The 25,830-nt window shown below is 45.1% G+C and overlaps 1 protein-coding gene across 2 annotated transcripts in view; it reads left to right on the forward strand.

Annotated features, from left to right (window-relative positions):
* Window positions 1–24,706, forward strand: part of OPRD1 (opioid receptor delta 1) — a 62,778-nt gene extending 38,072 nt beyond the window's left edge. For both annotated transcript variants that reach the window (XM_007522438.2, XM_060205673.1), the window contains exons 2-3: window positions 17,106–17,455; window positions 20,562–24,706. In XM_007522438.2, the coding sequence (XP_007522500.1) occupies window positions 17,106–17,455; window positions 20,562–21,103 (892 nt within the window). In that variant the 3' untranslated portion in view covers window positions 21,104–24,706. The remainder of the gene's footprint in view (window positions 1–17,105; window positions 17,456–20,561) is intronic.
* The last annotated feature ends 1,124 nt before the right edge of the window (window positions 24,707–25,830 follow it).

Genomic DNA, 25,830 nt, shown 5'->3' on the forward strand with positions numbered 1-25,830 from the left:
AACAGTCTCACTTCACTCCTGTGAGAATGTCATATATCAGAAAAGGTAACAGCAAATGCTGGAGAGGGTGTGGGGTCAAAGGAACCCTCCTACACTGCTGGTGGGAATGTCAATTGGTCCAACCTCTGTGGAGAACAGTCTGGAGAACTCTCAGAAGGCTAGAAATGGACCTACCCTGCAATTCCTCTCCTGGAGATATATCCTAAGGAACCCAACATACCCATCCAAAAAGATCTGTGTACACATATGTTCTTGGCAGCACAATTTGTAATAGCCAAAACCTGGAAGCAACCCAGGTGTCCAACAACAGATGAGTAGCTGAGCAAGTTGTGGTATATATACACAATGGAATACTACTCAGCTATAAAAAATGGTGACTTCACCGTTTTCAGCCGATCTTGGATGGACCTTGAAAAATTCATGTTGTGTGAAATAAGTCAGAAACAGAAGGATGAATATGGGATGATCTCACTCTCAGGCAGAAGTTGAAAAACAAGATCAGAAACGAAAACACAAGTAGAACCTGAAATGTAATTGGCATATCGCACCAAAGTAAAAGACTCTGGGGTGGGAGTGGGTGGGTGGGGAGAATACAGGTCCATGAAGGATGATAAATGACATAGTGGGGGTTGTATTGTTAAATGGGAAACTGGAGAATGTTATGCATGTACAAACTATTGTATTTACTGTTGAATGTAAAACATTAATTCCCCAATAAAGAAATTAAAAAAAAAAAGAAATTATCAAGCAGGGAGTCGGGTGGTAGCGCAGCAGGTTAAGAGCAGGCAGCGCTGGGAGTAGGGTGGTAGCATGCAGTGGGTTAAGTGCAGGTGGCACAAAGCACAAGGACCAGTGTAAGGATCCCGGTTCAAGCCCCCGGCTCCCCACCTGCAGGGGAGTCGCTTCCCAGGCGGTGAAGCAGGTCTGCAGGTGTCTATCTTTCTCTCCCCCTCTCTGTCTTCCTCTCCTCTCTCCATTTCTCTCTGTCCTATCCAACAACAATGACATCAATAACAACAACAATAACTTCAACAATAAAACAAGGGAAACAAAAGGGAATAAATAAATAAATTTTTTTTCCTCCTCCAGGGTTATTGCTGGGCTCGGTGCCTGCACCATGAATCCACCGCTCCTGGAGGCCTTTTTTTTTTTTCCCCCTTTTGTTGCCCTTGTTGTAGCTTCGTTGTGGTTATTATTATTGCCCTTGTTGATGCAATTCGTTGTTGGATAGGACAGAGAGAAATGGAGAGAGGAGGGGAAGACAGAGGGAGGAGAGAAAGACACCTGCAGACCTGCTTCACCGCCTGTGAAGCGACTCCCCTGCAGGTGGGGAGCCGGGGGCTCGAACCGGGATCCTTACTCCGGTCCTTGCGCTTTGCGCCACATGCGCTTAACCCACTGCGCCACCGCCCGACCCCCAATAAATATTTTTTAAAAAACAGCAGGCAGCGCAAAGCACAAGGACCGGCGTAAGGATCCTGGTTGGAGCCCCTAGCTCCCCACCTGCAGGGAAGTCGCTTCACAAGTAGTGAAGCAGATCTGCAGGTGTCTATCTTTCTCTCCTCCTCTCTGTCTTCCCCTCCTCTCTCCATTTCTCTCTGTCCTATCCAACAACGACAACATCAATAACTACAACAATAAAAAAATAACTACAACAATAATAACTACAACAATAAAACAAGGTCAACAAAAGAGAATAAGTAAGTAAATAAATATTTTTTAAAAAGATGTTACCAGGAAATATATTAAGGTATCAGGCTACAAAATTAACATACATGTTTTATAAAATATATTTTAATTTATTAATGTTTTGTTTATTTATTTACTAACTAGAGACAGAGAAAAATTGAGAGGAGAGGGGGAAGATAGAGAGTGAGAGAGACAGAAAGACACCTGCAGCATTGCTCCACCGCTCGTGAAACTTTCCCCCTGCAGGCAGGGACCAGGGGCTTGAACCTTCGTCCTTGTGCACTGTAACATGAGCGTTTAACCAGGTGCGCCCCCACCTGGCCCCCAAAATTAACATACAAAAGTCAGTGGCATTCCTCTATGCAAACACTAAGGTAGAAGAAGAAGAAATCCAGAAATCAATGCCTTTTACTAAACAACAAAAACAATAAAATATTATTTTTATAAATAAAAATTAAAAAATTAACAATAAAAATTAAAAATGACAAAAAAATATCTAGGAACAAACCTAACAAATGAAGTAAAAGAATTGTATACTGAAAATTATGAGTCACTATTCAACGAAATAGAAAGACACAAAGAAGTGGAAAGATGATTCATGTTTATGAATTGGAAGAATTAGCATCATCAAAATGACTATACTACCCAGAGCCATATACAAATTTTTTAAATATTTTTTAAATCTTTATTTATATATTGGATAGAGACAGTCAGAAATTGAGAGGGAAGGGGATGACAGAAAGGAAGAGAGACAGAGAGACACCTGCAACCCTGCTTCACCACTTGTGAAAGTTTCCCCCTACAGGTGGGGGCCAGGGGCTCAAACCTGGGTCCTTGCGCACTGTAACATGTGTGCTCAACCAGGTGTGCCACCACCTGGCCCCACCATATACAAATTTAATGTAATCAGAAGCCTAAAGGTAGGAGTATAGCAGATGAGATTGGGAGTCTTCATGTTGAAAGAAGCTAGGAAGTCTCTTTTAGGTATTTTCCAAGGGGCCCATGACCTTACTAATTTTAGCCTGAACCCCACAGCTAACATGCAGGTGTTAGTTTATTTATTTATTATTATTACTGTGGTAAAATACACAGAACATAAAATTGATCATCTTAGCATTTGTAATTGTAATCTTTTTCAGCTTGTCTCTCTCCCCATCCCTTCTCAGGAAACCAGAGTCCTGTCATCAATGTTCACTGGCTTGTCTTTCTGCTTTGTTCTGTTTGCCAATTTTATATTCTTAAATCACATATGTGGATGAAATCATCCAGATCTTGTCTTTTTCCTTCTGACTAATTTCACTTTGTATAGGATCTCCTTGTGCTCCATCCATTTTGCAGTGAACAGCAAGATTTCATCTTTTTATAGCTTTTCATATCTTATCCCATTATATAAATGTACCACATCCTCTTTCTCTACTCACCTAGCTGTGGATACTCAGTGCTTCTATATTTTAGCTATTGTAAGTTGCACTGCAATAAACTCTGGAATGAATATAACATTTTGTGTTAAGGCTCTTTTCTTCTTTTAAGGGTGATATATGGGATTACAGAATTATATAGTAGCTTTATCTTTAGCTTCTTAAAGAAAAGATTTATTTATCCATTATTGACAGAGGGGAGAGAAATAACCAGGACATCACTCTGGCATACATGGTGATGCAGACTGAAGCCAGGATCTTGTGTATTCAAGTCAGCCACTCTACCAGCTGCACAACCTTAGCTCTGGCTATTGGTGATCAAACTTGGGACCTCCAAATTCAAGTCCTGTACACTATTGCTTCACTATCTCCCTGCCCTATCTTTAGCTTCTTGAGGAAAACAGTAACAATTTTTATATGTATGGTTCAGTGACATTAAGTATGTTCATACTGTTATTTATTTATTTATTAGCTTTTGTTGCCCTTGTTTTATTGTTGTAGTTATTATTGTTGTTGATGTCATTGTTGTTGGATAGGACAGAGAAAAATGGAGAAAGGAGGGGAAGACAGAGAGGAGGAGAGAAAGATAGACACCTGCAGACCTGCTTCACTGCCTGTGAAGCGACTCCCCTGCAGTTCGGGTGCCCCGACCAGCGGGGCGGTGAACAGGAGCTAGGAACCTAAAGATCTGAAATGACAGGGACAAGAGACACGAAAGAACAACAGCAAGACAAGTTTCTGATCAAGCTGCAAAATTTTATTGTGTTCACAGGCATTATAAGGCTTTGGGAAGGGGGGGAGATTCTGGAGGAAGAGGAGGGGGAGCAAACTTCAAAGTGGAATGTTCCTTGCAACAAACAATGGCCGAAACCATGTTTATTACCACAACTGTGTGTTGTCTCACTTGATTACTGATAAATGGTTTACCTGAGGGGAAATGGCCTGCCCAGAGGGGAAATAAAACTTGTCTCAAGGGCTTCCATTGTTTCAAAGCTTATCATCTATCAAGCAGAGAAATGGTTCCTGGCATTCGGGAGCTGAGGGCTTGAACCAGGATCCTTCCTCCGGTCCTTGCGCTTCACGCCATGTGCACTTAACCCGCTGCACTACCGCCCGACTCCCGTTCATACTATTTTGTAATTATCACCACCATCATTAACACCTTTCATCTTGTAAAACTGAAAGTCTATGCCTACTAAACAATTCTTTTCCATTATCATTTTTCTTTTTCTTTTCTATGTTTCTGTGTCTCTCTTTTCTTTTTGTGAGATCACTGCTAAACTCTAGCTTATGGTGGTACTGGGGACTGAACTTGAAACGTTGGTGCCTCAGGCATGAAAATTTTTTTTATAACAACTATGCCATCACTCCAGCCCCTTCCTCCTCCTTTTAAAAATATGTTATTTATTTATTTACTTATGAGAAAGATAAAAGGATAGAGAGAAAGAACCAGACATTACTCTGGTACATGTACTGCCAGGGATTGAACTCAATACCTCATGCTTGAGAGCCCAGTACTTTATCCACTGTGCCACTTCCCAGACCAACCCTTCTCCCATTTTTATGACTGGCTTTTAAAATTTTTTTTATTATTTATTTTCCCTTTTGTTGCCCTTGTTGTTGTTGATGTTGTCGGTATTGGATAGGACAAAGAGAAATGGAGAGAGGAGGGGAAGACAGAAAGGGGGAGAGGAAGACAGACACCTGCACCTGCTTCACCACTTGTGAAGCGACTCCCGTGCAGGTGGGGAGCCGGGGGTTCGAACTGGGATCCTTATGCTGGTCCTTGCACTTTGCACCACCTGCGCTTAACCCACTGCGCCACGGCCCGACTCCCAGGGTGACTGGCTTGTTTTACTTAGCAAAATGTCCTCAAGGGTTATCCATGTTGTAGCATGTTACATTTTCCTTCCTTAAAAGTTCAATGATATTTCATTATATGTCTATGACATTTTGTTTATCCATCCATTTTTATCAGTAGACTCTTGGGTTGCTTCCATGTTTTAGCCTTCATAAATAATGTTGCTATGATTGGGCTCTCAAGCATGAGGTCCTGAGTTCAGCCCCTGACAGAACATGTACCAGAGTGACATCTGGTTCTCTCTCACCTCCTGTCTCATTAATAAAATATTTTTTAAAAAATATTGCTATGAGGGGCTGGGTAGTGGCACACCCAAGTTAAGGGCACATAGTACTAAGGGCAGGACCCGCACAGGATCTGGGTTAGAGCCCCCAGCTCCCCACCTGCAGGGAGGACACTTCACCAGCAGCAAAGCAGCTTTGCAGGTGTCTTATCTTTCCCTCTCTATCTCCCTCCTCTCTCCATTTCTCTCTGTTTTACCTGATAAAATGGAAATGAATGGCCGCCAGGAGCTATGGATTCATAATGCCCCAGCAATAATCCTGGAGGCAAAAATAAGTTGCTATAGGGAGTCGAGCGATAGCACAGCAGGTTAAGCGTAGGTGGCACAAAGCTCAAGGACCAGTGTAAGGATCCTAGTTTGAGCCCCCAGCTCCTCACCTGCAGGGGAGTCGCTTCACAGGTGGTGAAGCAGGTCTACAGTTGTCTATATTTCTCTCCCCCTCTCTGTCTTCCCCTCCTCTCTCCATTTCTCTCTGTCCTAACAATGAAGACATCAATAACAACAATAATAGTAACTACAACAACAATAAAAATAGCAAGGGCAACAAAAGGGAAAATAAATAAATATTTTTAAAAGTTGCTATAAACAAGAATATGCATTAGGCAGGAGAGATCATTCACTAGGTAGGGACCCAGGTTCAAGCTACAGCACCACATGAGAGGTGTGATGGCTGTGGTGTTTTAGAGCGTGTGTGTGTGTGGTGTGTGCGCCTGCCTCTTCCTAGCTCTCTCTGAATGGTAGAGCAGTCTGGAGCCATGGAATCATGTGTGCCCAAGGTCCTGACTCTGCAAAATAAAGAACAAACATTCTCATCAATATCTTGTTTATACACACACACACACACACACACACACACACACACACATATTAGGGCATTACTCAGCTCTGGCTTATGGTGGTGCAGGGGATTGAACCTGGGACTTCAGAGCCTCAGGCATGGGGGTCTCCTTGCATAAACATTATACTACCTACCTTCACCCCTATTTTTATGTTTTTAACTTCCGTGCTTTATGCCTTTTTCCACAGCACTTGTACCATTTTCCATTTCTGCCAACAGTGTAGAAGAGTCCTGTTTTAAAAAAAAAAAAAAAGAAGAGTCCTGTTTTTTTTGCAGCTCCCAATTCTGGTTAATTACTCTACTCAACTTCCTCTGACCTGTTCTGTGTCTGATAGTCCTAAGTTCAGGCTTCTCCCAAATTAAATTATCTAGGAAAAAAATACTGATCTTCCACAAAATGAAAGAGAAATCATTGGGTTGTGTGGCATACGAGTTGGGGAGCCTAGAGGCATTTTCCCACTCTACAGGTAAGCCTCAAATAGAAAATTGGGGGGTTCCTGGATCTCTTCTCCAGCTCTACTACCTGAACCCTTACAGTCAGAAATGTGCTCCCTCAGCAGGAGATAGGAGGATTCTTTTCTGTATAAGTACTGCATGTTAACCGATTGAACCACTGGAGCTCCAGGAGGATTCTTTTCTCTAAAACAAACAAACTTGCTTATTTATTAACAAGAGAAAGAATGAGAATTAGAGCATCACTCAGGCATATGCAGTGCTGGGAATCAAATTCAGGACTTCATGTCTGAGAGTCCAATACTTTATCTACTGCTTCACCTCCCAAGCTGTGGAAGGATTCTTTTTTGCATGTCCCAGAGATGAGACCTATGAACAGAGATCCCTCAGTATAAAGGTAGATCTTTGTTTAGTACTACTGCCATAGAGCCCACCAGTTGACAGTGTACACACACACACACACACACACACACACACACACACAGCTGCCAATTAGTGCTTCACTCAAAGATCAACTTTTATATCAGAAGGAAGCAAATTTCTTCTAAGACTTATGAGAACTATAGTGGTTATCTTTGGGAGATGGCAGGATGAGAACACAGAACTGAGATGATTGGTATGGGAAACAATCTTGTAGCCTGCTATTAATCACAAACAATAAGTGAAGAAAAAAATGATGAAATTTTAGTCACAGGTGACCAGATATTTGTATGAATATAGAATTTGTATGAATGTATTTTATCTCCAGGATAAAAGATGAAGGCCAAGGCTGGAGCAGTGGTGCATCAGGTAAAGAGCAGGACTTTCATTCCCGAGACCCCAGGTTCCATCCATGGCACTGCATATGATGGAATGGTGCCATGGTATCGCTCGCTCTTCCCCTCACCCCTCAAATGAATATATCTTTAAAAAAGAGCAACAGGCTGGAGCCAGGCAGTGGTGCAACAGATTGAGTACACACATTACCATGAGGCAAGGACCCACATTCAAGCCCTTAGGTCTCTGCTACAGGAGGGAAGCTTCACAAGTGGTGAAGCAATGATGCAATTGTCTGTCTCTCTACTTCTCTATATCCTCCTCCACCCTTAATTGCTCTCTGTCCTACCAAATAGAAGAAAGATTTTTTTTAAAGCAAGGGAAAGGGAATTAGTTTACCTGGTGGAGCACATACTTTACCATGCACAAATTTGAACCCTCCAGCCACCAGATAGGAACACCTGTATAAGAAAGCCTCACAAATGGTGAAGTGGTCTGTGTTGCCTCTCCTTCTCTGTGTCTGTCTCCAACCCTCTTTCACAAAAGGAAAGGAGAAAAGAGGGAGTCCGGCTGTAGCGCAGCAGGTTAAGCGCAGGTGGCGCAAAGCGCAACGACTAGTGTAAGGATCCCGGTTCGAGCTCTGGCTCCCCACCTGCAGGCGAGTTGCTTCACAAGCGGTGAAGCAGGTCTGCAGGTGTCTTTCTCTCCCCCTCTCTGTCTTCCCCCTTTCTCTCTGTCCTATCCAACAATGACGACAATAATAATAACTACAACAATAAAACAACAAGGGCAATAAAAGGGAATAAATAAATATTTTAAAAAAGGAGAAGAAAGGAAGAGAGAGGAAGAGAAAGCAAAGAAGAGAGGAAGGAAGATAGCTCCAGGTGGTGATGATGGACTCTCAAGCATGAGGTCCCAAGTTCAACCCCTGGCATCCTATGTGCCAGAGTGATGCTCTGTGTTCTCTCTCTCTCCTCTCTTTCTCATTAACAACAGAAGAGTCCACAGGGAGATGTACAGTCTTGTAGATACAGAGGCCCAGCAATAACCTTGGCAGAAAAAACAAACAAAATAGACAATGGGGAGAGCAGAAGAAAATACAAAGCATAAATTATTAGTATGCTCAGAGATAAAAGAATAGGCATTATAGCTATGAAATAAGGTGTTATAAATGCTGTATTAAAAGGAGAAGGGCACTAGGAAAATGAAACACGAGAGCCAACAGTAACAACAACCAAAGCCAATAAAAAGGCTGAGATAGGGAGTCGGGCGGTAGTGCAGCGGGTTAAGCACACGTGGCACAAAGCGCAAGGACCAGAGTAAGGATCCCAGTTCGAGTCCCAGGCTCCCCACCTGCAGGGGAGTCGCTTCACAGGCGATGAAGCAGGTCTGCAGGTGTCTGTCTTTCTCTCTCCCTCTCTGGCTTCCCCTCCTCTCTCCATTTCTCTCTGTCCTATCCAACAATGACAGCATAAGTAACAACAACAATAATAACTACAACAATAATTAAAAACAAGGACAACAAAAGGGAAAATAAATAAATATAAAAAAATTTTTTAAAGGCTGAGATAATGAAAATAAAATTTCCCAGAGGATGTACCTAAAAGACAAGAAGATGAAAAATAGGAAAGATTAAAAAAAAAAAGAAGAAGAAAAATTAGAGGACCAATTAAGAAGGCCAAATATCTGACTAAGGGCTTTTTTTTTTTTTTTTTTTAATATTTATTTTATTTATTTATTTATTCCCTTTTGCTGCCCTTATTGTTTTATTGTTGTAGTTATTGTTGTTGTTGTTGTTGGATAGGACAGAGAGAAATGGAGAGAGGAGGGGAAGACAGAGAGGGGGAGAGAAAGATAGACACCTGCAGACCTGCTTCACCGCCTGTGAAGCGACTCCCCTGCAGGTGGGGAGCCGGGGTTCGAACCGGATCCTTATGCCGGTCCTTGTGCTTTGCGCCACCTGCGCTTAACCCGCTGCGCTACAGCCCGACTCCCCTAAGGGCTTTTTTAGAGAAAGCTGAGGAAAATGGCTTTCTGAAAAGTGATGTGAGCCTTCATAGATGGAACTCATGAAACAAAGAAAGACAAAGCATGGTGAAATTTAGACTAGACGCACAGATCCCAGAACTCTAAAGGGAGAGGCAAGAGAGCACAGAATGGGCTTTAGAGACCCACTTCACACTAAGGTGAAAATGTAGATGTGGCTGGTGATAGGTGTGGTGTGCTAAGACCTACCACTGGGAAGTAAGAAGTTGTACAGATGTGACAACAGCTGTCTTGTAAGTCATATTTCCCCTAACAAAGTAAAAATCAAACCACCCAAACAAACAAAAAATGTGAGACGAGAAGGGAGGTGGCTCACTGATAGAGGGCAGGACTTGCATGAATAAAGTGTCAGGTTCTATCTTCAGGTAAAATCAAATGACAGAACAGTATTTCTCTGCCATTTTCTCTGCTCTCTCTAAGTAAATGCATATTTTTGAAAATGACATGAGACTTATTTCATATTGAAGGACACTAATCTTCCATCAGAGAGGTCTTAATAAAAATGATCATATATAACTCTTTCACCTTTTACTGAAGATTTCCATAGAGAAGAATAATTCTGAGGATTTTTTGTTTGTTTATTTGTCTTTCTTTCTTTCTTTCTTTTTCTTTTTTGCCTCCAGGGTAATCTCTGGGACTCAGTGCCAGTACTATGAATCCACTGCTCCTCGTGGCCATTTTTTTACCATTTTATTGGATAGGACAGAGAGAAATTGAAGGGGGGCAGAGAGAAAGATAACACCTGTAGACCTGCTTCACTACTTGTGAAGCACCTCCCCCCACCCACCCAAAGGTGAGGAGCCAGGGGCTCAAACCTGGATCCTTGTGCAGGTCCTTGTGCTTAGTACTGTGTGTGCTTAATGGGGTGTACCACCACCCAGCTCCCTATTTTTTCTTTTCTTCTTTTCTCTTCTCCTTCTCTTTCTTCTTCTTTTTTATTTTTTTATTTTTTATTTTTTTTACCAGAGCACTGCTCAACTCTGGCTTATAGTGGTGCTAGGGATTGAACCTGGGACCTTTGGTGCTTCAGGCATGAACGTCTTTTTGCATAACCATTATGCTGTTTCTCCAGCCCTAATTCTGAGTTTTCACCTCTGCGCCCCCCCCCAACTACCCCCCCACCCCCCGCACTGTTTAGCTCTGGCTTAAGGTGTGGAGGATTGAAGCTAGAATTTTTGGAGCCTTGGTATGAAAGTCCTTTGCATAACCATTATGCTATCTCCCTGGCTTAGTATTTTTTTAGGCCTCCTACTTGCAAGGCTATAATGGATGTAAAAGAAGTAGACTGTATAGTTAGATTTTTAACTGCTTCTTACTTGCAATTATGTAAAGCACTTTACGACTGTGTTTACCTAGTCTCTTTTTCCTTTTGGTTGCTGCTAGGTTAAGAGATTCTAATACATACTCATGGTCCTGGATAGAACCTAGATTACTATATAAACTGCCACTCATGGTCTCACACAGAGCAGTTGCCTAATTCAGAGCTTGCTACTTAAGGAATATCAAGTTATCCTATTCATATGGGCATTGAATAAAACATCACAGAGAAAAGAAAACAAGAGCCCCAGGGGCAGGGAGGTAGCCCAGCTTTAGGGTGTCTGCATGAGGCCCTGGGTTTGATCCCCACACCATATGAGAGCAACAAACAAATCAGATAAACTTCATGGACGGTAGACAGTGTTTTGTGCACTCTCTCTGTCTCCTTATCTCATTCTTGCACATTTTTAAAACTGTATCAGTGAGGTGTCTCATCAGAATACACTGTGAAACCCTGAGTTTAATGTCCGACACCAGCACCACAAAAATGGAGGGGGGAGAAGAGGAAGAGGAGGAGGAGGAGAAAAAGAAAAAGAAGAAAAAGGAATGGTGCCCCTGGTAGAGCACATATGTTATAATGTGCAAGGACCCAGGTTCAAGCCCCTGGTCCCCACTTGTAGTGGGGAAGATTCATGAGTGGTAAACAGTGCTGCAGGTCTGTCTCTGTCTCTGTCTCTTTCTCTCAGACCTCACCAATGTGTCCTGGAACCCCACCTCTCCAGAGCCCTATCCCATTAGGGAAAGATAGAAACAAGCTCCAGGTATGGATCGACCTACCAATGTCCATGTTCAGTGGAGAAGCAGTTACAGAACCCAGACCTTCAGCACCCCATAAAGAATTTTGGCCCATACTACCAGAGGGATAAAGAACAGGGAAACTTCCAGTGGAGGAGATGAGCTACAGAACTCTAGTGGTGGGAATTCTATGGGATTGTGCCCCTGTTGTCTTATAATCTTGTTAATCATTATTAAATCACTAATAAGAAAAAAGCTGTAGGGGCTGGGTGGTGGCACACCTGATTGAGTACACATTTTACAATGCACAAGGACATGGGTTTGAGGCCCTGTCCCCACCTGCAGGGGGAAAGCTTTGTGAGTGATGAAGCAGTGTTGCAGGTGTCTCTCTTCCTCTTTTTTAATATATTTTATTTATTTACTAATCAGAAAGATAGGGGGAGAGAGATTAAAAAAGAACCAGACATCACTCTAGTACATGTGCGCTGGGGATTGAACTTGGGACCTCATGCTTGAGAGTCCAACACTTTACCCGCTATACCACCTCCCAGCCCCCCCCCCCTTCTCTACCACTTCCTTCCCTCTCAATTTCTGGCTGTTTCTATTCAATAAATAAAGATAATGCAAAAAAGAATTTAAAAAATCTGTCAAACACTCAAAAATAAAATAAAAAGAGAAAAGATGGGGCCAGGTGGTAGTGCACTGGGTTAAGTACATGTAGTGAGAAGTGCAAGGATCCCAGCTCCCCACCTGCAGGGGAGTCGCTTCACAGGCGGTGAAGCAGGTCTGCAGGCATCTATCTTTCTCTCCCCCTCTCTGTATTCCCCTCCTCTCTCCATTTCTCTCTGTCCTATCTAGCAACGACAACAATGATGGCAACAACGGGGGGAAAAAATGGCTGCCAGAAACAGTGGATTCATAGTGCAGGCACTGAGCCCCAGCAATAACCCTGGAGGCAAAGGGGGGGGGGGAATAAAAGAAAGAAGGAAAGAAAGGGAGAAAAGAAAAGAAGAAAAAGGCCTGCCTTTAGGCATATCTTCACAATGTGTCGGAATACTAAGGATAAAGAGGTAATCATAAGGGGCCTGGTGGTGGCGCACCTGGTTGAATATTACAGTGCACAAGGGCCCAGGTTCAAGCCCCTACCCAAAGCAGGGAAGCTTCATGAGAGGTGAAACAATGTTACAGGTCTTCTTCACGCCTTCCCTCCCTCCCTACTCCCTTCCTATCTCTCTCTTCCCTCTCAGTGTCTGCTTTATCCTAAATAAATAAATATTTAAAAATGTACTTCGTGTGTGTCCATCCTTAGGATGTTACTGAAGGTGTACCCTACCAAATGAAGGCATAAACCATAGTAGAAAGGACTTGAATGCCAGGAAACAGGTGCTGTAACATGGAGGATAGGTCTGCATCTGGTCTAGAAAGTAATCAGTCCTAGGTTGAAAGAGGAACCTGCAACTTAAGAGGTACTGTACGTAGCATGTTAGACTTGTGTGTATGTGGTTCTCTTTCTCTTCCATTAATAAAATAAATCGTTTTTTTCTTTTTTGCCTCCAGGGTTATTGCTGGGGCTCATATTACATACACTGAGACATACACTGCTCCTGAAGGCCATTTTCTCCATTTTTGTTGCCCTTGTTGTTATTGTTACTGTTGTTGGATAGGACAGAGAGAAATCAAGAGAGGAGGGGAAGAGAAAGATAGACATCTGCAGACCCGCTTCACTGCTTGTGAAGTGAACCCCCTGCAAGTGGGGAGTTGGAGCTCGAACTAATATGCTGCGCTACCACCCAGCCCCCGATAAAATAAATCGTAAGGAAAGAAAAGGGAAAAAAAGGAGGAAAGTAGACCACTTAGATAACAAAAGGAACTGACTGATCATGTGACTGCATGAGAAATGTATCTTACAGGCCTGCTGCAGTGTTGGAGGGAGATTCAGCAATATATTTAGGGAACTAAGCAAATGGAGAAAAAAGAGGCAATTGTCACCTCCAGGAAAAACAAAAAATTGTACTTGGAAATAAATATAAGTATAGGGTGCCACGACTCAGCAGTGGACAGAATCTATCTAAAATCACGTAGAATTTGGAACTCAGGGAGTCGGTGGTAGCGCAGCGGGTTAAGCGCACATGGTGCAAAGCACAAGGACCAGCGTAAGGATCCCGGTTCAAACCCCAGCTCCCCACCTGCAGGGGAGTCGATTCACAAGCGGTGAAGCAGGTCTGCAGGTGTCTGTCTTTCTCTCTCCCTCTCTGTCTTCCCCTCCTCTCTCCATTTCTCTCTGTCCTATCTAACAATGACAACATCAACAACAATAATAACTACAACAATAGAAAATAACAAGGGCAACAAAAAGGGAAAAATAAATATAAACAAATTAAAAATAATAATTTGGAACTCGAGGGTTCCAGGCAGAGAGAGCAACAGTCTATAGATCCTTAGGTGGGAAAGGGCTTGCTGTGTCAAAGGAATGGCACAGAAGCCAGTGATGAGGCGGCCATGAGTCAATGGAAGGTCCTGGGAGCTAAGACCTCAGGAGCCCACCACTGTCTAGGGTTGTTAGTGGAGCCACTTGGGGGTTGGGAACAGGAGAGTGAGTGGCAGGTTCCAACTAAGAAGGCCAAAACGGACAGGGCTTGGCTACCAGTTAGCTGTGGGTGGAGGGCAGAGGAGGCCTGCGAGGAGGGAGCTGTGGGGCTCAGCCTGCCATACCAGCCAGCCCTGCCTGGACCAGCTACAGCAGCTTCATCACCTACTTCCTAGCATCCCAGTCCCCTCTGGGAATTGAAGGACCTTTCACAAATCAAAATAGCAGGCAAAGAACAGCCTCTAATTGTTCTGCGTAAAAGAAGCGAAATTAGACGAGTCAGCTGTGGGGTTGAGACCGCCTCCTACACAGCTGTGATCCCGCAACCCGCTGAAGACAGACTTCCCAAGACTTGCAATTCTGCTGTCTCCCAGCAAAACTTTTTTGCTTCTCCAATCCCAGGGCAAATAACAGCTATTTTGGGAGGGAAGGGAACAGATGCTGAGCCCAGAGGGCCATGAGTGTGAGTTCATTTTTTCAAACGAAGGAAAATTTGCATATTATGAAGGTGCAGCCTTTGCTGCTATAAGTTCATTCAGTCATTCAAAACACGGTGAGTATATACCACCCTGGCCATCCAGGATGGGTACACAGGATAGACCAGGGCTCTAGAAACACATTGTGTGGTGAGAGAGAGAGAGAGAGAGAGGGAGAACGAACCCTATTTTGGAAAGCAGGAAGTCTAAATTCTCACTGCAGCTCTGCCACTGTCACTCTGGGACTTTGGGTGATCCGTGCATCCAGCTTAGGCTCTGGTTTTTCTGTCTTTTCCCCAACATGGGGTTTGAGTTACACAGTGTTTCTCAAACTTTAAAGTCCGTGAAACTCACTTGGTGGAGAGTAATTCAAGGTGAAGATTCTCAATCCTCTTTTCCATAATTAAGATGTGACTGACCTGGGGGGGGGGGTGTCCAAGAATTTACATTTCTCATAGGTTCTTTTGGTAATTCTTTCTTTTTTTTTTTAAATTTATTTTCCCTTTTTGTTGCCCTTGTTGTTTTTCATTGTTGTTGTAGTTAATGTTGTCGTTGTTAGATGCGACAGAGAGAAATGGAGAGAGGAGGGGAAGACAGAGAGAGGGAAAGACAGACACCTGTAGACCTGCTTCACTGCCTGTGAAGCGACTCCCCTGCAGGTGGGGAGCCGGGGGCTCAAACCGGGATCCTTACTCCGGTCCTTAGGCTTTGCGCCACACACGCTTAACCTACTGCGCCACCTCCCGACCCCCCCCCCCCACCCCCCTTTTGGTAATTCTTTTTTTTTTTTTTTTCCTCCTCCAGGGTTATTGCTGGGCTCGGTGCCTGCACCATGAATCCACCGCTCCTGGAGGCCTTTTTTTTTTTCCCCTTTTGTTGCCCTTGTTGTAGCTTCGTTGTGGTTATTATTATTGCCCTTGTTGACGCAATTCGTTGTTGGATAGGACAGAGAGAAATGGAGAGAGGAGGGGAAGACAGAGAAGGGGAGAGAAAGATAGACACCTGCAGACCTGCTTCACCGCCTGTGAAGCGACTCCCCTGCAGGTGGGGAGCCGGGGGCTCGAACCGGGATCCTTATGCCGGTCCCTGCGCTTTACGCCACATGCGCTTAACCCACTGCGCCACCGCCCGACCCCCTTGGTAATTCTTAAGCGAGTTCTTAGTCTGTCTGTCTGTCTGTCTGTCTCTCTCTGTCTCTCTGTCTCTCTCTCTCTCTCTCTGCAGAGCCAAGGCCTCATATTTATGTGATTCTAACACTCCTGGGCTAACATTTTATTTTCCTTTCTTTTTATTTCAGAGAGAGAGGCAGAAAGGGAGAGATACCACAGCACTGCACCACCATCCATGGAGTTTTCCTAGTGCTGTGGTGTTTCTGTAAGATGCTGGGCCTTGAGCCAGAGTTCCCCACTTGAAGGTTTGCTCATGCATTCCTTCTATGGGTTTCTCAGGTCATTCCAGGAGCATGGTAGCAGTCCTTATCTCTCTCTCTCATCCCTATGTGTCTCTGTGGTGATCTCACTACTGGGCAGTGTGCTCCAGTGTCAGCAGTCTTTTCCAGTCTCATGCCCAGTCCCAGCCCTGCTACCAGAAGGATTATGACAGTAAATGTTGACTAAACAAGGGACCAGCTGTAGAGCATACAGCTGTGTGGCAGTACAAAACATGGAGGCATGATGGAGAGGTTCTGGGGTGCAGGGCTTGGTTACAGACGTTGGACTTGGACACTTGGGCTCATGCCCTGGTTGAGGTTGTGACACTTCCACCTGATCCTTTTCCCCACAGCTGAGTGTTTCAAGATACATGTGGTTTAGACAGTCTGCTGGGACCAGAGAAAGGACTGAGAACTCTCGTCTATATGCAGGATATTCCAAGGTTCTAAGGTATCAGACAGTCTGTTAAGCATAGTGTCTTCTCCAGAGCTGGCTAATCATACTTTCAAAAGGCCAAGTAAGAGATAGAGACCACAGAGACTCTGATCTAGCCCCCAGCTTCATTCTTCAGATCTGAAGAATAATAGCAGTTATCATATACATACCATGATTTAAACTCAGAGCCAAGTGCTATCTGATCTCAGAAAACTTCACAACTCTATGAAATTGGTTACTGCATTACTCCTCTTCTCTTTTTTACAGCCCTAGACACTGAGACTTAAGAGACCCCAGATTATAAGTCCAGAACCATTCAACTAATAAGCTACTGCTGTGTAGACGTGGGGTTGGAACCTAGACCTGTTTTCCCCTGGAGCCCAGACTTATCTTGAACCATGCTGTCCTCAGAAGATAAATATCTTTTGTCAAAGTCACACACAGTCAAAGAAATAATTTTGTGTTTGTGATAGTGGAAAGGAGTAACACTGAGGGTGGAGGTAGAGATTGCATAATGGTATGCAAAGAGATTCTCATGCATAAGGTTCTAAAATCCCAGGTTCAATGCCCTGTACCACCATAAGCCAGAGCTGAGCAGTGCTCTGGTAAAAAAAAAAAAAAAAAAGTCAATGACACTGAGTCAGATAGTTAAAGACTTTTTGTCCCACCTCTGCCTCTGACCTTTCATGTGACATGGGGAACTTCATTTCACCTCCTTGGGTCTTATGTGAAACTGAAAGATGCAAAATGAAATGATGACACCTGTGTTTCCTTGTTTAAGGTACACTAAGATGAAGACAGCAACCAACATCTACATTTTCAACCTGGCCTTGGCTGATGCATTAGCCACCAGCACGCTGCCCTTCCAGAGTGCCAAATATTTAATGCAGACGTGGCCTTTCGGGCAGCTGCTCTGCAAGGCTGTGCTCTCCATTGATTACTACAACATGTTCACCAGCATTTTCACACTCACCATGATGAGTGTCGACCGCTATATTGCTGTCTGCCACCCAGTCAAGGCCCTGGACTTTCGCACACCTGCCAAGGCCAAGCTGATCAACATCTGCATCTGGGTGCTAGCCTCTGGTATCGGTGTACCCATCATGGTCATGGCTGTGACCCGTCCTCGAGGTGAGTAAGTGAGGGAGCCTGAATACAGGAAGCAGCACATTGATCTCTGGGTTTCCAGATCACTTCTAGTTGGCATGCAGGTTGCTGATTATTGAAAGTATGGCTGGCTGGCCAGTAGGGATGTGGGTGGTCAGCTAACAGGGTTGTGAATTCTCAGCCAATGGGAGGTGTTGGCTCTTGTGAGCATGAATGATTGGCCATGGTCATTTGGATTGCTGACCAAAGGAAAATTAGACATGGGATTGTGGATGGCTGATCTGTGTACATGTAGTAGATGACCAGGAGTGTACGGATAAATGACGTATGGGAAGATAGGTCAGTGGGGTGAGGGTGTCACTGACCAGTGAGCAGTGAAGGTCATAAGATCTGTAGCCCCATCCCAAACTCCCTTTCACTCTCATTGACCCAGGTGGCCAAAGGAAGGCCTAGAGAATGAAGGCCTAGAGAATGACCTTTAGAGAATGATAGACATGTGCAAACTGATAATATCCCTCAGAGCAAAATGGTCATCATTGTTTTAACTACCCGTACTAGTCAGGGTAGTTGCTGTAACAATCTATAAAGCTCAATGATTTAACACTATTTGCTTCTAACTCACATCACAGTCCAGTGTGGCTAAGAGAAGGTAACTCCATTCCACAGTTTGGGGACTCAAACTCTAAATGATGATTCAGAATCTTCCACTGCTGACATCTGCTCAGCAGAAGAATGTGGAGAGGGGGTGATGAAAAAAGTAAAGTCTTTTTTATATATTATTTATTTTTAAAATCATCTTTAGGCATTTAGCATTCCACTACAGGATGACTTTTTCAGATAGAAAAACAGGGAGAGAAGGAAAGGGAAAGAGAACATGAGAGCAAGAATGAGGCCACAACATTGAAGCTTCCTCCAGTGAGGTGGAAGCCAAGCTCAAAAGTGGTTTATGCATATAGCAAAATAGATGCACTACCCAGTGTAACTATCTTGACAGCCCAAAAGTACAACCGTTTTTAAGTGTCATGGCCCATCTTTTCCTGATGATAGATGGTCATGTGGCCTCAACTTGATGTCAGAAAGTGAGAAAAGTACTTTAGCAGGGTACCAAAGATACTGGTCACTAATTGACCTATCTGAGTCACACTATATTGTAGGATATTGATAATGTTAAATATGAATGCATGTGTAAAATATTAGAATGAGGTATGACTCATTCCCAAGATACAATAAATAATTGCTATTAGAATTATTATTAAGTCTGTGGAAAAAATACAAAAATCCTACCTCCATTTGCTACTAAAAGAATGGAAGGAAGGAAAGAAGGAAGGAAGGAAGGAAGGAAGGAAGGAAGGAAGGAAAAGGAAAGGAAAGGGAAGAAAAGGAAAGGAAAGGAAGAAAGACCACACAAGGATCAGAGAAATCAGGTGATTTACTTAAGGTCACATAGCCAGGTACTTTATGGAGCTCATCCTAGACCCCATGGCTCCTGCCCCCATTTTTGTCACTGCTTAAGGTCACTGAAATGGAGGTTTGCAGAGGTTTAGTGCTGTGGGTGGAAGAGGGGAACAGGTGTTTTTTATTTATTTTATTTATTTATTTTCCCTTTTGTTACCCTTGTTGTCTTTTTTATTGTTGTTGTAGTTATTATTGTTGTTACTGATGTTGTCGTTGTTAGATAGGACAGAGAGAAATGGAGAGAGGAGGGGAAGACAGAGAAAGGGAGAGAAAGAAAGACACCTGCAGACCTGCTTCACTGCCTGTGAAGCGACTCCCCTGCAGGTGGGGAGCCAGGGGACTCGAACCAGGATCCTCATGCCAGTCCTTGCCCTTTGCGCCACATGCGCTTAACCCACTGCACTACTGCCTGACTCCCAGGAACAAGTTTTGAGAATGCTTCTTAGCAGTGCCTGACCCTCACAACCATAAATCCTCTGGTGTCCTTAGGTAGTGTTTTGAGAGACTGATTTAGACTCAGCAGTTGGGCCTCATTTCTGTCAGTCTTCACTTTACAGGCCATTTATTGCAGCTCTGGTGGAGGCTGGGCCAGATGGGACTCCTCAGTACTCTTTCTCTCTCTCTCTCTCTCTGTCTCATTCATTCACTCCTTTTCTCGCAAACCAAAACACACATAGTGTCCCACTGTGTGCCATTAGCACTGCTGGCTATGTATGCCACTTACTGTATGACTTTGGACAAGTGCTCTCTCACTGAGCTTGATTTTGCCATCTGTACAGTTAGGTCAGTTGACTGAATCGTTACTGGGATTCCTATCAGTCGGATGTCCTGTGGGTCCCCAGTCTGTTTCTCACAACTCATACACCAAATCCACTGTGTATCTCCTCAGACCCAGAATTTCAAGAGCTCTTGGGAGTCCCTCTTGGCCAGTTTCCAGCCCTCTGTCTGAATCCCAGGGCATCCCCTAAGGTACTCCTGTAGCCCAAACCCACTTTCTAATAATGGAGAGCTCCCTTCATTATGGATGTCCCCTCTTATTTCTCAACAAGCCTTGCAGTCAGCAAGTTCTTATTAAACTGAGCTCTGCCTTGGTAGTCCTAGCCCTGACTTCTGAACTCCCACATCTGTTTGCCCCGTGAGATACATGAAAGATCCTGAGCTCCATTCTGATACTTTACATGTCTTAGCCCCTTTAAACCTCACAACAGCCCTTGAGGATTAAGTACTGGATCCCACTTTATAGCAGTTTTCACAGAGGTTGGATGATTTGCCCAGAGTCACATGACACAGCAAAATCTGTGTTCTTTCAATCTTAGCTGTATTGTCCCCACTGGAGCTGTGTGGAGCTGTGTGGGGTGTTTTTATCACAATGACTGGAATTTAGTGGGTTTGTGATAAATGATATCACTGTTGCTCTCCATGGTGACGTATAGAGGGGCTAGGAGAGAACATAACGGAGGTCTCCTTGATTAGGAGGATCCGACCAGGATCTTTATGGATGAATAAGAGTTCATCAGATGCAGATTCCAAAGAGAACATTCCAGGATGAAGAATCACCTTGATCAGGAGGAGGCGAAGCTGGGGGTCAGGGGGTGAGGGGCCATGCACAGGCAGAGTACCTTAGGTCCACAATACCTTCACCAACTGTCTATCTTTCCTTGTCTGCTGGTTGCAGATGGTGCAGTGGTGTGTATGCTCCAGTTCCCCAACCCCAGCTGGTACTGGGACACGGTGACCAAGATCTGCGTGTTCCTCTTGGCCTTCGTGGTGCCCATCCTCATCATCACCGTCTGCTACGGCCTGATGCTGCTGCGCCTGCGCAGCGTGCGCCTGCTGTCGGGCTCCAAGGAGAAGGACCGCAGCCTGCGGCGCATCACGCGCATGGTGCTGGTGGTGGTGGGCGCCTTCGTGGTGTGCTGGGCGCCCATCCACATCTTCGTCATCGTCTGGACGCTGGTGGACATCGACCGCCGCGACCCGCTGGTGGTGGCGGCGCTGCACCTGTGCATCGCGCTGGGCTACGCCAACAGCAGCCTCAACCCTGTGCTCTACGCCTTCCTCGACGAGAACTTCAAGCGCTGCTTCCGCCAGCTCTGCCGCGCGCCCTGCGGCCGCCCGGAGCCCCGCAGCTTCAGCCGCGCGCGCGAAGCCACGGCCCGGGAGCGGGTCACCGCCTGCACGCCGTCCGACGGGCCGGGCGGGGGCGCCGCCGCCTGAGCCGAGAGAGCCGGCCGCTGCGCCCCCCTCCGGCCCGACTCCGCCATCACAGCCGTCTCGTGGAGGCGGGGCCGGGGACCCCAGGGGGCTTGCTTTCGGAAAAGGCGGATGGAGTCTGAGAGAGGGGCCCTTGCCGTGGGGAGACCCCTGCTCAGGGGCTGGGTGCCTCTGAGCTGAGGGCACTGCCTGCAGGGGGCTGGGGGCTGGGGCCTGGGTTTGGGAGGTGGGCGGGGCCCCAGTCTTGGGACAGCCGGGCAGAAGTGGGGGGGTCCAGCCTGAGACCTGAAGATCCCCTGCAGGAACCCAGCACTGGTGTGAGGGGACGGGGCTGGAGAACTGAGCTGCAAGATCGTGCCTCCCTGTAGGTGGAGAGGGACTCTGGGGAATTGTGAGCACAGCTCATGACGTGGCCATGAGATCTGTGTACTGGAGGTAGAGGTCTCAGTTCTGGAGTAGAATGTTAGCCCTGAGTTCTGAATTCTGTGTGGTACTTGGCGAGGTTCAGGTCCAGAAAGAGAAAAAAACCGAGGGAGGCGAGAGACCCAAGGAAGAGAGAGATAGAACACCTTGTTTCATTTCCTTGGAGTGGGCAAGAATGCCCGTCAGCATTGCAGAAACGTCTCTAGCACTGAGCTCCAGTGGGGCCTGGGGCGGCATAGTGAACCAGGGTGGTGGCCACAGGATAGCGCAGTGAGTGGGACAGGACCTCCGTTGAGGTCGCTTCTCCACCCCACGCCACCCCACCCCAACCCCTCCCCCAAGTTGTAAAGTTCTAAGTGGGCTAGGGAAGGAACAATGAAGCTTCTGATCCTTCAGTGTCAAAATTGGAGGTGGGGGCTTATCTCTATGCCAAGGGGTGCTGGGTGGAGTGAAGGTAGGGTGTGATTCTGCTTTGAAGTATGGCCCTTAGATCAGATTAGACACTTTGGAGTCCCCAAGACCCTGACCTGACTTCTAGGTCAGAGATGCTGGGGGACAGAAGACCACACCAGTTAGAGCTCTGTGGATAGTAAATGCATCTGGGCCTCGGTGAGTGTATCCAAAGGACCAGTGTGGACTTCCCTCCTCTTGGCTTCTGGCGTTGGGCTCCTGAAAAGAACCTCCAAGAAATCCTCTCTCCCTTGGGCACAGCATGATGCTTATGCAACTTTCATGCCTGAGGCTCCAGAGTCCCGGGTTCAATCCCAGATACTACCAAAAGCCAGGGCTGAGCAGTACTCTGGTAAAATAAATAATAAAATGAAAAATAAAAATGAATTTCTTTCTCCCTTCTCCCAACATCTTCCTGTACCTAGTGTTTCCAATGAACTGGACTTGCTCACACAGGCACCTGACTTCAAAAGAGCTAGAGACAAAAGGCTTTTTATTTTATTAATTATCTTATTTATGGGATAGAGACAGCCAGAAATCTAGAGAGAAGGGGGGTGATAGCGAAGGAGAGAGACAGAGAGACACCTGCAGCACTGTTTCACCACTCATGAAGCTTTCCCCTTGCAGGTGGGGACAGGGAGATCCAACCCCGGTCCTTGCGCATTGTAATGTGCGCTCAACCAGGTGTGCCACCACCTGGCCCCTAGTAAAGGGCTTTTATAACCACCCTGCTTGCATCACTTTGTGCTCTCATATCCCTTCCTGCCACACCTCACCCCAGCTTCCCAAGTTCTCACCTGCTCTAGCCACCACTCTTTAAACTACTCGGGGTGAGGTTCACCCAGAACTAGACATAAAGTCTTTATTGTCAGTTGCTCAGTGTTTTGGGCCCCTTCCTCTTCACCCCCCAATCTAGTGTTCATGGCCCTTCCCTTCCCCAGATCAAGATCTGTCCTTGTTCCCTGGGCCTCCCCAATGCTTCACTTCCTCCCCCTTTCCCCCAGATACTGCCTTAGCCATACACCCTTGACTCCCTATGGAAGCACTGTGCTGACATCCCTTGTAAAAATAAATTTAATGTTTTCCCTTTTTGGGACAGATGGAAAGAAATTGACGTCTTTGTCTCAAACAAGAGAAAAAGAAACAATACACTTCTTTTGACAGTCATTTTCTTGGAACAAAAGCCTTTCCCATCATCTGAGAAACTGTCACTCCAGCAGGGGCTGAATTAGCAGTCAGGGGGCTTGGGGCCCTAGGCACCAAGATGGACTTTGGGCACTTTAGAGGTAGGGATGCCCTGCATGGCAGAGCACAGCCTCCTTTACAGGGCACAGGAAAGGCTCCACTAGGCCACTGGAAGGCGTGGAGCAAGCCCGGCATTCAGATCCTGCCTGCTAAGCCATTAGGCCTGGTCCACCAAGGTCACCTTTACCATCCAAATGGAGCCAGCGACCAGACACTTCTCTCTGAATCAGGGGTTTATGTGTCAGCAACATTGGGGACCGCGTGGATACCCCATCTGCTAATACCATAATGACATATCAAACAAAAGGAACAATTTAGAAAGCAGCAAAGACTCCTGTAGAAAGTGAAACTGGAGTCAGGTTGTTTATTTTCCTTGCAAGCACTGTGTCCTCTTCAGCTCCTCACAATACAGGTCTGTCTTAGCACTGTTCCATGTCACTGCCATTTCCTATGGCTATGATAGATCTGGCTGTCTTTTTTTTTTTTTAAATAACCATTTCTCATATGTAAATTTGTTCTGGGGTCAGTGGGACTGGGCTCAGACCACATTTGTGACTTAAGGTAGAACTGATTTGTATTGAAACTGACTTCATGTTGTCTGTGTTGGGCACTGGGACTCGGAAGTGAGTCAGATGTGACCCTTTGCTCAGAACACTGGGGCTCTGGGAGACAAAGCATAAACAGATCATTGTGTTTCATTGTGATGTGTGTAGTGACAGGGAACCCCAGGGAGGGTGTCACTGGGAAGTGCCTTTTCTAACTTTGTACTGGAACATATTTGTGCAACAGTGTGGAAATGTGCATGTACTGGGCATGCCTGAGGTGGGGAGTTGCGTGCATCTGGAGCACAGAGCTTAACTGCGAACTTTGTGCTGGGCTCTGTGCCAAGCACTTTAACTTATTTTTCCAGCGGGTTTTTTTTTTCTTTTCTTTTCTTTTTTGTGGGGGAGGGAATTAATGGTTTTTAGTTGACAGTAAATACAGTTGATATGTGTGTAAAATTTCTCAGTTTTCTGCAAAACACTCTAGTCCCCCAACCCCCACCTGGGTCCTCCTCCACTATTGTGTTCCAGAACCTGAAACACGCCCTATATATTATCATAACACCTCCTTTATGTTGGTGCAATATATGGGTTTTTGTTTTTAAAAGTTTTTGAGAGAGAAGATTCAGAGACAGAGACAGAGAGAGGACACACAAACCAAAGCATCACTCTGGTACATAGAAGGCTGGGGATTGAACTTGGGACTTCATGTTTAAGAGTTCTACGCTTTGTCCACTGTGCCATCTCCCAAGATGTCCAATAAGGTTATTGTCTATGTGTCTGTTTTCTGGGGCTTTGTGGCTGGGTGACTCTACCACTCCTGGTGGACTCCTTTTCAAAAATTTTGTTTTCAAAAAATATTTATTTAGAGCTGGAGATACAGCATAATGGTTATGCAGAGAGACTCTCATGTCTGAAGTGCCCAGGTCCCAGGTTTAATCACCGGCACCACCATAAGCCAGAGCTGAGCAGTGCTCTGGCAAAAATAAATGACTAATTCACTCATTTAAGAGAAAAAGGGAGAGGGAGAGGGAACCTGAACATAACTCTCGCACATGGGATAGTGGGGGTTGAATTTGACCTCATGCTGGATAATCTGACACTTTATCCACTGTGCTACCTCCTTAATCACTTTTTTTTTCTTTTAATAGAGAATGAGAGACAGAAATAGAAGGTGAGACACTATAGCACAGCTCCACCACCTATGAAGTTTCCCCTTTGCGTGGCCAAGAACTCAAACTTACATCCTCCCCAGGAACAGGGAAGGAGTATTACTTTTATTTTAGACAAGAAGTACTGCGACATCTAGCAGTCAAATCACTCACTCTAAAGTCACAGGACCTGTCAGTGGCAGAACTCAGGTCACTGGACCTCCAGAGTTCAACTTTCCAGTACATCTCAGGCATTGTAGAAGTAAAAAACCTTAATGGCTGGAACCCTGGAATGAAGTTTTTGATGGTTTAAATCCAGATGGAAAAATAGACAGGAAAAGGCAATTCCTCATGAACTTTTGTTCCTTTTGAAGCTCCCTAAATCTTCACATTTTGAAATGTACTGAACGTGATGTGTTTTAAAGCTCCAAGTTGACAGTGTAATTCTAGATCATCATAGGGCTCTGAGAACTGTGGAGTAGGACTGGTTTCCCCCAAAATTTCTATTCCTCTCTCTTCAGGAGGTGGGAGGAAATTTTTGCGTCAGTATTCAAAATGTCCTCTCATTTTTATAGCTATTTTTCTTGGTAGTAGAAGTAATGGTTGAGACTGGAGTCAGAGCTTGGCTTTCCCCACCTATGCCTTAGTTTCTTTACCTGTAAGTGAACAAATGTCCTTCGTGGGGTTGCTGTGAGGACATAATGAAAAAAAAATAATAACAACTGTACTGTAAATCACTAAGCCCCCAATAAAACAATGACAAAAAAAATGTGTGGGGGCCAACATAGGGTAATTAGTTGTTCTTAAGTGGTGTTGTTTGCAAGATCAGAGTTAGAAAACCAGAGAGAAAAGTAGATTGAACTTTTAGTGGTATCGATAAAGAGACAGAAGAGACTGGGGGTCCAGTTAGGGATCCCAC

This window comes from Erinaceus europaeus, chromosome 13 (assembly GCF_950295315.1).
Source record: "Erinaceus europaeus chromosome 13, mEriEur2.1, whole genome shotgun sequence".
NCBI lineage: Eukaryota > Metazoa > Chordata > Mammalia > Eulipotyphla > Erinaceidae > Erinaceus > Erinaceus europaeus.